At 42.0% G+C, this 12741-nt stretch overlaps 1 protein-coding gene across 7 annotated transcripts in view; it reads right to left on the bottom strand.

The window, feature by feature from the left end:
- Positions 1–12218, bottom strand: part of ctbp1 (C-terminal binding protein 1) — a 365789-nt gene extending 353571 nt beyond the window's left edge. For 2 of the 7 annotated variants that reach the window (XM_068029415.1, XM_068029405.1), the window contains exon 1: positions 12200–12218. In XM_068029415.1, coding sequence (XP_067885516.1) covers positions 12200–12203 — 4 coding nt within the window. In that variant the 5' untranslated portion in view covers positions 12204–12218. Of the gene's footprint in view, positions 1–2317; positions 2354–10965; positions 11014–11935; positions 12080–12199 lie in introns of those variants that run through there. The other 5 variants (XM_068029519.1, XM_068029509.1, XM_068029396.1 and 2 more) reach the window with 4 other exon arrangements.
- Positions 12219–12741: the final 523 nt, after the last annotated feature.

Raw genomic sequence — 12741 nt, forward strand, 5'->3', positions numbered from 1 at the left:
GTAGAGACCTCCTCACAGACCTGCGGACGAAGAATGGACAGTTGTTCATCAGATAGTAGTACCGCCCAAGTATCGCCGGGAAATATTAAGGATTGCCCATGAAATTCCTGCAGCAGGACATGTAGGGATCTGGAAGTCCCAATCACGTATAAGTCGACATTGTTACTGGCCAGGTCTTTCCAGGGATGTGGTGCAGTTTTGTAAAATGTGCCATACGAGTCAGATTGTGGGAAAACCGCAACCTTCCATAAGACCGGCACCTCCAATTTCCATACCAGTTTTTGGGGAACCATTTAGTAGGGTGTTGGTAGACTGCGTAGGACTTTTACCGAAAACAAAAGCGGGACACCAATATATATATGGATAAAAGCAAAATACTGCGGATGCTGGAAATCTGAAATAAAAACAAGAAATGCTGGAATCACTCAGCAGGTCTGGCAGCATCTGTGGAAAGAGAAGCAGAGTTAACGTTTCGGGTCAGTGACCCTTCATCGGAATATATATATGGATATGGCTACTCGGTTCCCAGAGGCCATTCTCTTGAGAACAATTTCTGCTAAGGTAGTGGGAGAGAAGTTAACCCAGTTCTTCACTAGATATGGATTACCCATTTGAGATTCAGTCGGAATTCAAGTTTATGCTGGCAGAAAAATCTTGATGCCACATTTCTCCTCTAAAGCCGACTGGAATAATTCTCGACATCTCCAGAACGGACTGTTTCTGAAACGATCCCAGTGATCCGTCTCCGTATACCTGGATGCCAGACCAAAGACAGTACAATTGACTTCCTTCCATATCTTCTTTCTTTTATCATCAAGAATTAACAAGTATTTGGCCAAAGTAGTATTTTTATCTTTTTTTGTAACAGACCACGGCAGACTGAATTTCTGTATTTTTTCCAGTGTGTGTGTGTGTTAGTGTAGTTGGGGAATTTTTTAAAAGGGAACTTTCCTATTTTAATCTGTGTGTTAATGCTTTGCTTCGTTACTGGTTAAGTCTTGTTTCATAATATACTGATAAGTTTGTTGCTTATTAAAGAAACCTGGTTAGTGCATTTTGTTCTGGGATAAAAAAAAGTAGTATATGATTGGCTATATCGGTAACTGGGTAAACAGTTAAATAGATGTTGTGACTTGTGGAGCAGTGTAACTCGAAAAGACAATGTATTCCTCCCGCTTCAATTGTAACACAGCCAAAATAAACATGCAAATCAACTGGAAATTTAACACCAGAAGAATATAGTACGAAAATCTGCACAAAAGAATTTCATACTCCAGGAACAGAAAAATAAGCAAAGTGCAAATCACCCCAAGTACACGGTTGCCTGCAAAATTAAAAATGAAAAGCTATTAACAAACTAATACTTGGCATCATTTTTTTTTGCCACTAATTACATCTTAAAGACTATGTGGTCATAGATGAAGAATTGTGGATACTCCTCTGACGGGTACCAAGATAATTAGATTCTTATCGACCTCAATGCAAGAAGGGGCTTGAAGCAATTACTATATAGAAGCTGATAAAAATGGGGTGAAGTACATTATCTAGAAAGAAAGGACAAAAAAGTATGAGTTGTTCCTGTCAACAACCCTGCAGCTTTTAAGAGGATAAAACAAGTGCTCATTCTATGTTTCACAGTGAACAATCTCATGTTGCTATCAGGTAAAACTGCAGTTTTTCCCAACGCCATCACTCTTAACTACTAGAATATACTATTACTAATTCATAATGATTCAAAATATTTTGAAATCCACTAAAATTTGGCAACTCTGGTTCACGTCATTCTTGAATAAAATAATCAGGGCAGTTAGAATAAACATTTCAAAATGACAAATGAGTAATATGCCTGCTCTTACAGGTCTGTGATAGAAATAACTATTCCACCTCCAAACAAGGGAAAATATATGGCTTCCACAGAGCACATGCTTTTGATTGATGCGGGGTGGGGGGGGGGGGGGGCGTGGATGTGGTGGCAAAAGAAACAAACAAATATGTCAATGCTAAGCTTCAACAAGCTTAACCTGTTCCATTTGGCACAAGCTGACTGTTGAAGCAATTATCTGATTTTATACCTATGCAAATCATCCGCTGTTCAATGTAAATTTGACATTTGTCACAGAGGCAATGTTGCAGTGGCTCATCGACACACTACAACTGATATTAAGATGTGGATGTGGGGCAATGAAGGCATAGATCACGTTCTTGGTGTGAGAAGTAAGTGCTTAGGCACTACTTCAAAGGGAGCAACTGCAGTCTCTGTGCACCTCCTAGCTGCTGGATCATGATCAACATCAGCAAAACGCTATGGGTCACTTACCATCTGACATGGGAATTGGTATGCGATGCATCAAGACTTAAAAAGAGAAAAAGTAAAATATTTTTAAAAATATATACTGTTGTCAATAAAAAAAATTCAAATCTCATGTTAGTACATTTAACTCATCATTCATTTTCACTGGTGATAACAGATATATTCTGCAAAATATTGCTTTTTAATTAAGTTATTTGCAACTAAATATTCATTTTCCTCAAACTTCAGCAAATAATAATTCAGTACCCAAAGAGAAATTAACATATTATCTAGATTTTGGCAATAAAATTTAGTTGGCCTTCACAAAATGAAATACTCATGCACCCTTCATGCATATTTTTAGTCTGTGCCAAATTGCAATGTTTTTCATTTTTCCATTAATCAATGCTATATTTATTTTTGCCAAGTTTAATTTTGCAAATGCAAATCAAGCATTCTAATCTAGTATTACATAGATTGATCTGTTTTCTTTAAAAACTTCACAGAACCTTTCACGCAGCGTGAACTAAAGATCCACGACCTACTGGCATTTTCTTAATCATCCAATTACTGGAATCAATAATGAGGAGGAAAATAAGATTAAAATATACCCTTAGGGACTGAATGACAGTGTTTTGGGGGACCATGACACTTTTTCCAACTCATGCATGTGTGTTCAGCTGTGTAGTTAGCCAACTGCCCCACCACATTGAGTTTTGAATTTGAACTCTGAATGGAATGATGACAGCTATAAGGATCTAAGTGACATAAGCTCCAACAGGCTCAAACTGGATCTTTGTGGTTATGAACTCACAGCATAAAACCACCCATAATTTAACAACTGCCATCTAATTCAAAGGGTTGGCAAAGATGATCAGAGTGAGGAAAGAAATTGGAACTAACTAGAAATAGAAAGTGGAAATCTTAAAATGGTACATTTGAAGTGTTTTCACATTGAGAAAGGGCCCAGTACAAGGAAGCTTATTCTACATCTAGTTGTTGACTGCCAGAAGTGGAAACTTGGTCATGTTCTAAATTTTCACCTCATCTATCCCATTTATCATCATTTTAAAAACTACCCATCCCCCACATGACCCCCTCCAACAGAACTGCCTCTTGGCTGGATTATTTGGTTCAATATGCATAGTGCAGTTTTGATCAGGGAAAAATGATCTCCAATAAATGGTCTCCTTCATTGCAACATAGGATTATCTTTAATGGCTCATTGCCATATAACTTCCAACCTCATCTTTCTTTCATCAACAAGTTAGACAACTGCATGTATTTAACCTATCCTGTAACCTTATGCTCTGATGCACAGTGCACTCTTGGGTAACTTACACAGTAAATTGGAACAATGGTGCTGTAAGTAAAAGTCAATTTTCTCACAGGAGATCAAGGATTTCATTATAATGGTCATCTGTTTGGTGCTGCCTAAGTGTGATGGAATTACATGCTTCAGTTTTTAGGATATTTCTCATTCTCCATCACAAACCACTCCTGCAAGCAAGCCCTCATTCCCGACAAACTGAAGTGCAACTCCACACACACAATATCTGGAAAAACAACTTGCATTTATGTACTCCCTTTAACATAAGACAAAAGCCGAAACTAAGCCGAAGAAGACGACATTCAGAGGGGTAACTAAAAGTTTGGTCAAAGAAGTGGGTTTTAAGGAGGGTTTTAAAGTAAGAGAGGGAAGGTGAGAGGTAAAGAGGTTTAGGGAGGCCATGTCAGACATTAATGCTCTAGGCCAGTAAAGGAAAGGCTACCAATGGTGCAGTGAAGGAATTGGGGGATGCACAAGGTCAGACGTGGAGGAGTGCAGAATTCCAGAGGGTCCAAGAGCTGCCAAAGACTACAAAGAAATAGAGGGTGAAGGCCATGACAGGATTTGAATATGAGGATGAGAAATTTAAATTGGAAGTGTTCGGGAATCGGGAACCAATATAGATCAGCGAACACAGTAATGATGGGTGAGTGAGACTTGGCATAGGGAGCAGAGTTCTGTAGCAGCTGAAATTTATGGAGGCTGAAGATTGGGAGCTTAGTGAGGAGAACAACAGTTGAGTCTCGAGATGGATGAAGGGTTTGGCAGTAGATAGTCTGAGGCAGGGTGGAAATATACTGTTACGGAGGTGGAAATAGGTGGTCCTTGTGGTGGAGAGGATATGAGGTGGGAAGCTCAGTTCTGGGTCAAAGACAATACAAGCAATCTGGTTCAATCCAAGAGCCAAATGGAATCACTGGCATGGGCACAGAATCTGTGACAGAAGCTGATCACTGTGGCTTCAATCGTCAATACTTAACTGGAGGAAATTGTGGCTGGTAATCTAGCATTGCCTAGGGAGTCAACCAAAGCTATTGTGACTTTTCCTTCACTTACTGGATATGGCACAAGCTCTTTTTTGATCTCTCAATCTCTTAATCTTTGATTAAAACTGTCAGACTATGTTGTAGGCTAAAGGCTAACAGAAAATAAGTAATAAAAAGAAACAAATAAGCTGCAGCAAGACAATACATGAAATTGCACTACTTCAATACAGCTCATGCTCTTCTTGTTTAGAACAAAAAACCCATAATACAGCACTTTGATAATTCTACTCAATACCCAGATTAGCATCTATTCTGTGATTCTTAAGCATGGTGATATGGAACCACCACCATATATAATATATAATGCAGTGATAAAAGACAGAACTGGCAAATTGGCAACATGCTACATGGATTTTTTTTTTATTTCAAAGGATACATAGATAGAACATAGAACATAGAACAGTACAGCACAGTACAGGCCCTTCGGCCTACGATGTTGAGCCGAACCTTTAACCTACTCTAAGATCAAACTAACTACCTACCCTTCATTCTACTATCATCCATGTACCTATCCAAGAGTCGCTTAAATGCCCCGAATGTATCTGCTTCTACTACCACCACTGGCAGCGCATTCCACGCACCCATCACTCTCTGTGTAAAGAACCTACCTCTGACATCTCCCCGAAACCTTCCTCCAATCACCTTAAAATTATGCCCCCTGGTGATAGCCCTTTCCACCCTGGGAAAAAGTCTCTGACTATCCACTCTACCTATGCCTCTCATCATCTTGTACCCCTCTATCAAGTCACCTCTCATCCTTCTTTGCTCCAATGAGAAAAGCCCTAGCTCCCTCAACCTTTCTTCGTAGGACATGCCCTCCAGTCCAGGCAGCATCCTGGTAAATCTCCTCTGCACCCTCTCTAAAGCTTCCACATCCTTCCTATAATGAGGTGACCAGAACTGAACACAATATTCCAAGTGTGGTCGAACCAGGGCCTTATAGAGCTGCAGCATAACCTCGCGGCTCTTAAACTCAATCCCCTTGTTAATGAAAGCCAACACACCATACGCCTTCTTAACAACCCTATCAACTTGGGTGGCATCTTTGAGCGATCTATGGACATGCACCCCAAGATCCCTCTGTTCCTCCACACTACCAAGAATCCTGGCTTTAAGCCTGTATTCCGCATTCAAATTCGACCTTCCAAAATGAATCCCTTCACACTTTTCCAGGTTGAACTCCATCTGCCACTTCTCAGCCCAGCTCTGCATCCTGTCAATGTCCCGTTGCAACCTACAACAGCCTTCCACACTATCCACAACTCCAGCAACCTTCGTGTCATCGGCAAACTTGCTAACCCAGCCTTCCACTTCCTCATCCAAGTCATTTATAAAAGTCACAAAGAGCAGAGGTCCCAGAACAGATCCCTGCGGAACACCACTGGTCACCGAGCTCCAGGCTGAATACTTTCCATCTACTACCACCCTCTGTCTTCTATGGGCCAGCCAATTCTGTATCCAGACAGCCAAATTCCCCAGTATCCCATGCCTCCTTACTTTCTGAATGAGTCTACCATGGGGCACCTTATCAAACGCCTTGCTAAATCCATATACACCACATCCACTGCTCTTCCTTCATCAACATGTTTTGTAACATCTTCAAAGAATTCAATAAGGCTTGTGAGGCATGACCTGCCCCTCTCAAAGCCATGCTGACTGTCTCTAATCAAACTATGCTTTTCCAAATAATCATAAATCCTGTCTCTCAGAATCCTCTCCAATAATTTGCCCACTACTGAAGTAAGACTGACTGGTCTATAATTCCCAGGGTTATTCCTATTCCCTTTCTTGAACAAGGGAACAACATTTGCCACCCTCCAATCATCTGGCACTACTCCAGTGGACAGTGAAGACGCAAAGATCATCGCCAAAGGCGCAGCAATCTCTTCCCTCGCTTCCCGTAATATCCTTGGGTATATCCCGTCTGGCCCCGGGGACTTATCTGTCCTCATATCATTCAAAATTTCCAGCACATCCTCCCTCTTAACCTCAACCTGTTTGAGCATATCAGCCTGTTCCATGCTGTCCTCACAAACGACCAGGTTCCTCTCACTAGTGAATACTGAAGCAAAGTATTCATTTAGGACCTCCCCTACCTCCTCTGACTCCAGGCACAAGTTCCCTCCACTATCCCTGATCGGCCCTACCCTCACTCTGGCCATCCTCTTGTTCCTCACATAAGTGTAGAACACCTTGGGATTTTCCTTAATCCTACCCGCCAAGACTTTTTCATGCCCCCTTCTAGCTCTCCTAAGTCCATTCTTCAGTTCCTTCCTGGCTACCTTGTAACCCTCTAGAGCCCTGGCTGATCCTTGCTTCCTCAACCTTAAGTAAGCTTCTTTCTTCCTCTTGACTAGCTGTTCCACATCTCTTGTCATCCAAGGTTCCTTCACCCTACCATCCCTTCCTTGCCTCATCGGGACAAACCTATCCAGCAGTCGCAGCAAGTGCTCCCTAAACAACCTCCACATTTCTGTCGTGCATTTTCCTGAGCACATCTGTTCCCAATTTATGCTCCCTAGTTCCTGCCTAATAGCATTGTAATTCCCCCTCCCCCAATTAAATATTTTCCCATCCCGTCTGCTCCTGTCCCTCTCCATGACTATAGTAAAGGTCAGGGAGTTGTGATCACTATCACCAAAATGCTCTCCCACCAATAGATCTGCCACCTGGCCTGGTTCGTTGCCAAGCACCAAGTCCAACATAGTCTCCCCTCTAGTCGGCCTATCTACATATTGAGTCAGGAAACCTTCCTGGACACACCTGACAAAAACTGCTCCATCCAAACTATTTGCACTAAGGAGGTTCCAATCAATATTAGGGAAGTTGAAGTCACCCATGACAACAACCCTGTTACTTCTGCACCTTTCCAAAATCTGCCTCCCAATCTGTTCCTCCGTGTCTCTGTTGCTATTGGGGGGTCTATAGAAAACTCCCAATAAAGTGACTGCTCCTTTCCTGTTTCTGACTTCCACCCATACTGACTCAGTAGACAATCCCTCCTCGACGACCTCCCTTTCTGCAGCTGTGATACTATCCCTGATTAGCAATGCCACTCCCCCACCTCTTTTACCTCCCTCCCTATTCCTTTTGAAACATCTAAACCCCGAAACATCCAACATCCATTCCTGCCCCTGTGATATCCACGTCTCCGTAATGGCCACAACATCGTAGCTCCAAGTACTGATCCATGCTCTAAGTTCATCACCCTTATTCCTGGCACTTCTTGCGTTAAAATAGACACACTTCAACCCATCATACTGGCTGCAACTTTGCCCTGTCAACTGTCTAACCTTCCTCACAGACTCTCTGCACTCGGTATCTGCCTGTTCAACAGCTGCCCCATCCACTGATCCGCAGCTCCGGTTCCCATCCCCCTGCCAAACTAGTTTAAACCCTCCCGAAGAGCTCTAGCAAACCTCCCGCCCAGGATATTGGTGCCCCTCCAGTTCCAATGCAACCCGTCCTTCTTGTACAGGTCCCACCTTCCCCAGAAGGTATCCCAATGATCCACATATCTGAATCCCTCCCTCCTACACCAGCTCTGTAGCCACGTGTTCAGCTGCACTCGCTCTCTGTTTTTAGCCTCACTAGCTCGTGGCACCGGTAACAATCCTGAGATTACTACTCTGCTCGTCCTGCCTTTCAGCTTCCAACCTAACTCCCTATATTCGCTTTTCAGGTCCTCATCCCTTTTCCTCGCTATATCATTGGTACCGATATGTACCACGACCTCTGGCTGCTCCCCCTCCCCCTTACGAATCCTGTAGACTCGGTCCATATCCAAAACGGTATACTTACTATTGAGGGGGACGGCCACAGGGGATCCCTGCACTGTGCGCCTATTCCCTTTCCCTCCCCTAACGGTCACCCAGTAACTTAGGTGTCACTACTTCCCTATAACTGCTCTCTATCACCCCCTCAGCATCCTGAATGATCCGAAGTCCATCCAGCTCCAGCTCCAGTTCCCTAACGCGATCTGCGAGGAGCTGGAGTTGGATGCACTTCTCACAGGTGAAGTCAGCAGGGACACCAGTGGTGACCCTCACCTCCCACATCCTGCAAGAGGAGCATGCAACTGCCCTAGCTTCCATCCCCTCTGCACTAAAGGGCAGGCTAAGAAGAAAAAGAGTTCCAGTCTTAAACCAAATTTAACAAATGAATGAAATGGTATCTGATCTTCATTTTACAAGTTTCAGTCCAAGTAAACAGTCTATCCTGCGATAACTACTTGCTTTGCAACAACACTATTTGCATTGAAATAATGCCTGTTAAATGACATTTTGGATACGATTGTGCATCCCCTATCCTGGGGAAAGCAAGCTAACAGTAACTACTGTGCATTTAAAGTGACCAGCCACATCTTCAGAGAATCACAGAATTGTTACAGCACAGAAGGAGGCTATTTGGCCCATCATGTTTGCACCTGCTCTCCGAATGAACCATTCACTTAGTGCCACTTCCCATAACTCTTCACATTCTTCCTTTTCAGATAACAGTCTAATTCCCTTTTGAATGCTTCATTTGAACCTGCCTCCACCACACTCTCAGGCAGCATATTCCAGCCCTAATTACTTGTTGCGAGAAAAAGTGTTTCCTCATGTTGCTTTTGCTTCTTTTACCAATTACTTTAAATCTGTGCCCTCTCGTTCTTGATCCTTTCACGAGTGGAAACAGTTTTCCTCCATCTACTCTGTCCAGACCCTTCATGATTTTGAATAGCTCTATCAAATCTCCTCTCAGCCTTCTTTTCTCCAAGGAAAACAGTCCCATCTTCTCTAATCTATCTTCATCCTCATCCCTGGAACCATTCCAGTGAATCTTTACTGCACTCTCTCCAAAGCCTTCACATCTTTCCTGAAGTGCAGCGCCCAGAACTGGACGCAATACTCCAGCTGAGGCCGAACTAGTGTCTTATAGGAGTTCAACATAACCTCCTTGGTCTTGCATTCTATGCCCCTATTAATAAAGCCCAAGATACTGTATGCCATGTCATGGGCCTGTAGTTTTTTTCAGAATATGCGGTTTGCCTTTAAGGTTTGCAGAGGATCAGCACTGCTTTAAGATCCGGCAAGCCCTAGGAGTTATTGGAAAGTGCATTTTTGTTGCCTTAGAAACAGCCATTTGGAGACTGTGATTCAAAGGGTGCATTCTTGTTACCATAGAAATAGTCACTGGGAGTGAGTCTCATACGATACATTTGTTACAATTCAGTTTTGAACTGGCTTTTGAGGTGAAGACAGTTTGTTCAAACAGAACACAGAGACAGAGGACACAGCAGTGGTTTTTAGCACACCTGAAAAGAGCTCTCAACCATTTAAACTAAAGGAATAGGATTTTAGTCTGTATTATTATCTCTCAAAATTCTAAAAACAAGTCAAGCCAAAACAGAGATCTCTGGTCATTTAAATTGAAGAAAGGGAAGTTAGACTGTGACAATCTTTTATTCCTCAAAAACTCTGAAGTCAACGTAATTCCATTGAAAGTGTTTGCAAATCGTTAAGTGTTGAAATTCGTTGGAGAAGGAAAGCATCACCTACTGAAGTTACACTAAGGACTGTTCTACTGTGGAAGAACCTTTTTTCCTGCATCGGCCGACTGTGAGGACTTCAAGCAACATTGGACTGTAAATTTGCAAGGACTCTAATTTTTTTCTATTTTTAAATGTTCATAGTGTTTAAGAATGTAGTTCTTCTAATTAAAAAGTTAATTTGTTGATTTAAAGACACCTGGTTTTGTTAGCCTCATTCGGGGGTTAATAGATGGTACAATTTGGCTGGGTCTTTCTTTAATTTGGAAAGGTTCTAAATGATATGTTCGCCGATCTGTGGAACGACAGGATTGATTAACAATGTGTTGGTCCCACCACAATCAAAATCGTATATTCTGATTGGGGGCTTTGACAGGAGCAGTCTGTCATAACATTTGTTAACCACACTCTCAACTTGTTCTGCCACCTTCAATGACTTATGCAATACATACACCCAGGTCCCTCTGCTCCTGCAACCCCTTTAGAATTGTGTCCTCTGTTCTATATTGTCTCTCCATGTTCTTCATACCAAAATGAATCACTTCACATTTCTCCACATTGAACTTCATCTGCCTTCTTTCTGCCTATTCCACCAACCTGTCTGTCCTTTTGAAGTTCTCCACTATCCTCCTCAGTGCACAATGCTTCCAAGTTTCGCATAACCTGCAAATTTTGAAATTGTGTCCTGTACACCAAGGTCTAAGTCATTAATATATATCAGGAAAAGCAAGGGTCCCCACACTGACCTCTGGGGAACTCCATTACAAACCTTCCTCCAGCCCGAAAAACATCCATTAACCACTACTTTGTTTCCCCGTCACTCAGCCACTTCCGTATCAAATATCAAAACTTTTTGATTCGAGTTGTGGCGGCTTCGCTATTTACCACTTCATCTTTTGAACAATTTCCTCCTAACTAAATTTATTTCTAGGACTAAAGCAAGGCTGTTAGAAAAACAATAACTAAAATGTCATCTGTGCCATTTGTATCTAAGCAAAAGGGAAATAAGTAGGACAGTATAAGTACTTGCAATTAATTACATTTAGTCGGGTTTATATTAAAAGGCGATAATAGATTTTTTTGTATTGGACTAATCTATAGTTTCTAGATCTCCTCCAGATGTCTGCCATAATCATGCCACTGTCCTTCTGCTACAAATACTAGAATGTTACAATATTACAACACAGTTGCTAATCAGCTTTTCATAACCCTTTGCAACTCCCGCAAAGATGCAAAGCTCTTGAATTAGTCCAAAACAGTTTACGTACTGCCAGTGACGATCTGTTACCGTTAAATAACTACAACATCAACAAGTTTCACAATGCGAGCATTTGCGATTGTCGAATATAACTCTCGGGGCCTGTTTTGTTAAAAGTCATGTGCTAGTCCCAGAATACAAGAAGGTAGAGAACGAGAAAGAGAGGGGAAATGAATAGTAGATAGGTCACTCCCCTCGACCCTATTCCTGTATGAATAAACAAAAACATGGCGAAAGTGGCCTGAGCTACGAATGACATGGTTTTCCAGCACAGATACTCTATTGTACAGAGGAAGCATTTTCATTTACACTAACATTCATATCTCAACACAAACCAAAAGGGGGGCGGGGGGAAAGAGGTCTCACCAACCACATAATAGTCAAGGAAATGGGCAGAGCCCAGCGCTTGATAGAATTCAATTTCCAGTGTAATTAACAGTAAGATTCCAGCAGCATTATCAATATCACGTACAAACCTTACATTTTTTGGTGCCGGAACCGAGAGCCCCTTCACTGTTATTGAGACCTGCGTCTACTGCCAAATGGCTAAGTTTATGCTTTTTGCACGAAGCGAACGATTTATCAACAACCTCCACCCGGAACGAATGTGCCCTCCACTTCGCTCTTTTCACTGCAAATTATACTTGGATACAAAAGCACGCAGTGCCTTCACAAACACACGTCGACATAAAAGGTATCTCGGACGTTTCAGCACCAACCCAACAACGGCATATGATTTACTTACTCATCAGCGATGCATATCATTTCTGCCCTCCCGCAAACTGCCAATAAACAACACCTTTGTTTTACACTGGCAAACTCCGAGCAACAGCTCCCATAACACGTACATAGCAAAAAAAAAACCACACCGCAACTAGCAATGTAGACTAATTTTAGACAACGTGAAACAATTGCTATAGAACAGATTCATCTCCCAATGTAATTAGCACACTAAATATATTTTAACGTAAGCCAATGGTCAGATTTCCTAAAAGTGTCATAATACCAATGCGACATTAATCGGCGTTTTCGTTCGAAAACATTGAAATGGGTGGATTTGAGCATTTTTGTTAAACATCCGAATCAATTCGGCAGCACTCGACGTCATGATTTTCAAAAAGTTCTGTTAAATAACAAAAACGACTCGTACTCATATTTTAAAGGGAATCTCAATATTCAGAACACTTCTGTGGAACATGTCAGATGGACGAGATTAGTACCAATATTATTGCAATTAAAAAGCCACACGTCTTGGTTTTTGTAATCTTGAAATGAATGACAAAATCG

This window comes from Heterodontus francisci, chromosome 1 (assembly GCF_036365525.1).
Source record: "Heterodontus francisci isolate sHetFra1 chromosome 1, sHetFra1.hap1, whole genome shotgun sequence".
In the NCBI taxonomy this organism is placed as follows: domain Eukaryota; kingdom Metazoa; phylum Chordata; class Chondrichthyes; order Heterodontiformes; family Heterodontidae; genus Heterodontus; species Heterodontus francisci.